The following is a 2500-nucleotide window of genomic DNA, read 5'->3' on the forward strand; positions in this document are numbered from 1 at the left end:
TGTGTGTCTGTCTGTTGTGTGTATCTGTATGTACCATAATTGATATCTCACCCACCTCTACATTAACTGCTTACACAAACTACTATGCACTGTATATTTAGGTACTTGTTTGCTGTGCTTTGTCTTTTTGCTTTGTTTTTCGATGGTGCATGTGCTCTCTGTTAAAATAGGGATATATGAATGTGTTCTTCCACAAGATTGTGATTCATAGAAAGACCTCCGCTGCTTCCATACCAATCTCTGAGCCTCAGTGATGAACTTCAAGCATCCATGATAAAGAATGACTTTTAATCTTAATCTTAACAAACCGCAGTGCAGCTCTCAGCTGGATCTCCTGCCATGTTGGTCTTCCCCAGCCAGTGCTTAACAGGGAAGTCAAGTCACACCATTGAGCTGCGGATTACACACGGCAGGACGATTTGCCCAATTAAAAAATAAATTCCAGATTTAATACAGAATGAGCTATTAATAGTCTTGAATGGCTGTTTAAAGACTGACTTATTTCTTTAAAACACAAACTGACTCGAATTAACTGCCTTTGATCTTTGTGGCTCCTCTAAAAGATTGGATTTGCGGCGATGAGTCAGGATTGATCTCTCTCTAACCGCATGTCACTGTGTGAATAAATTGATTAGGTCTCTAGTGTAAGTGTGACAAAAAGACTCTGTGGCAGTGGCAGACTCCAAGCAACTCACTTGATTGGCTGAAGTAATCACAGGGATTTGTGATTGGTTATTGGCCTCAGACCTCAAACTGTTCCTCATGCACATGTAAAACTTTGCAATCTCTCTCAGTTTCTCTCTCTCTTTCTTTCTCCTTCTCTGTTTCCCATGGTCTTTTTTGCTCTTCTCCCTGTATCTCTATCAGTTTGTCCTTTAATATTTGATGAAAGCCAACCTGTCTGTCATGTGTAAGGCTTTGCTGTCTGGGTGAGCAGACACACACTATAGTCTGGGGTCTGCTAGCTAATCTCTCTCTTTTTCTCTCTCTTTCTCTCTTATTTCTTCTCCACAATATACAAATATATCTTGTGTTTTGCTTACAGATGTGTGAGCACCTATGACAAAAAATCAAACAAAAATGTTTGTGTGTGCGTGTGCGTGTGCGTGTGCGTGTGTGTGTTCTCCACAGGTATCTGGTACTGGAGCATGTCTCTGGGGGAGAGCTGTTTGACTACCTGGTCAAGAAGGGCCGTCTGACTCCCAAAGAATCACGCAAATTCTTCAGACAGATCATCTCTGCCCTGGACTTCTGCCATAGCCACTCCATATGGTCAGCAATATATTCATTGATTGATTGATTCATTCATTCATTTATTCATTCATTTGTTCATTCATTCTTTCAATCATTCATGCTGTAGTTGATTTTATCCAACTTGACTTGTATTTCAGTTTGTGTGGGGGTCAAATCCGTGACCTTGACGTTCTTCAGCAAGACTTTGTAGTGGCAGTTGAGTTATAGGAGCTGAAGCTCGTACTCACCTTCAAACTCAGCTGGCGCTGTCATGCATAGCCGTGCTGTGCGGGTACTGTCACCTTCCACGCGAGATGATTATCGTTCACAGTTATTTATTGATCTGATGCCTTAATCTATCTCCCAGCTGGCGGATCTCGCCGAGCACTTTAAAGAGCAGGGGAGATTAACTCGCTCTGGGGAAAACACTGAAGGGAGAGCTGGTGTGCGACGCAAGAGGAGTGTGTGTGTGTGTGTGTGTGTGTGTGTGTGTGTGTGTTTGTGTGTTTGTGTACACTATCCAACTACCCCAGTGTCTCTGTCTCTCTGTACTAAGGTGTATTTTCCAGTTAGCTTGCAAATCCAAAGCCCCTCTATGTGATATTAAACCTTAGGCGGATAGGTTGTGTTTCTTATCATATATCACTGTAATGCTCCTCACACAGGTACTGTAGACACCAATCTGTCATTTTCATCTGATGTGTAGAGGAAGTTTCTGTCAGTTTCATCTGATTTTCTGTTGAAATTGAGTTTGAAATGTTTATTCACGTATTCACTCTCTTTGAGACTAAAAAGTGATATGCAATATTGAGCTATAGTTTTTATGATGTTGATGTTGAATATTATTTTTTAATGTGTTGCTTGTTGACTTCTGTTAGGTGACTTTTGATTATTGTCTCATTAAAAAATAGTAGAAGATTGCAATCATTTAGCTTTGCTATTTCTAAATATGTGAATCGAGACAAAGGATAAAACTTCCTTCCATATGTTTAAACAGGATCTGAGGGGTTAAATAGACAAAGTAGACATGTTAGACAAAAAACATTTACCAAGAGATGTGAATTATTCAGCGTAGAGTTTATTTAAAAAATCTGAAATCATAAATCACACAAAGCTTTGCAATTACCTATTTATGAATCTTATGAATATTACATTAACATAAATCATTTACTGGTGGCTTTTCAATACAACAAACGCCTCAACGACAGTGTGCTCATATGCTAATGTCTTTATTTGTTTAAATGAGGTTTGGTATTAAATTCCCATA

General features: G+C 39.4%; 1 protein-coding gene across 5 annotated transcripts in view; it reads left to right on the plus strand.

Moving 5' to 3' along the window:
* LOC121682146 (serine/threonine-protein kinase BRSK2-like) overlaps positions 1–2500 on the plus strand; it is an 82136-nt gene that overhangs the window by 48665 nt on the left and 30971 nt on the right. For all 5 annotated transcript variants that reach the window (XM_042062179.1, XM_042062180.1, XM_042062181.1 and 2 more), the window contains exon 4: positions 1132–1272. In XM_042062179.1, coding sequence (XP_041918113.1) covers positions 1132–1272 — 141 coding nt within the window. The remainder of the gene's footprint in view (positions 1–1131; positions 1273–2500) is intronic.

This window comes from Alosa sapidissima, chromosome 14 (genome assembly GCF_018492685.1).
Source record: "Alosa sapidissima isolate fAloSap1 chromosome 14, fAloSap1.pri, whole genome shotgun sequence".
NCBI classification, from domain to species: domain Eukaryota; kingdom Metazoa; phylum Chordata; class Actinopteri; order Clupeiformes; family Clupeidae; genus Alosa; species Alosa sapidissima.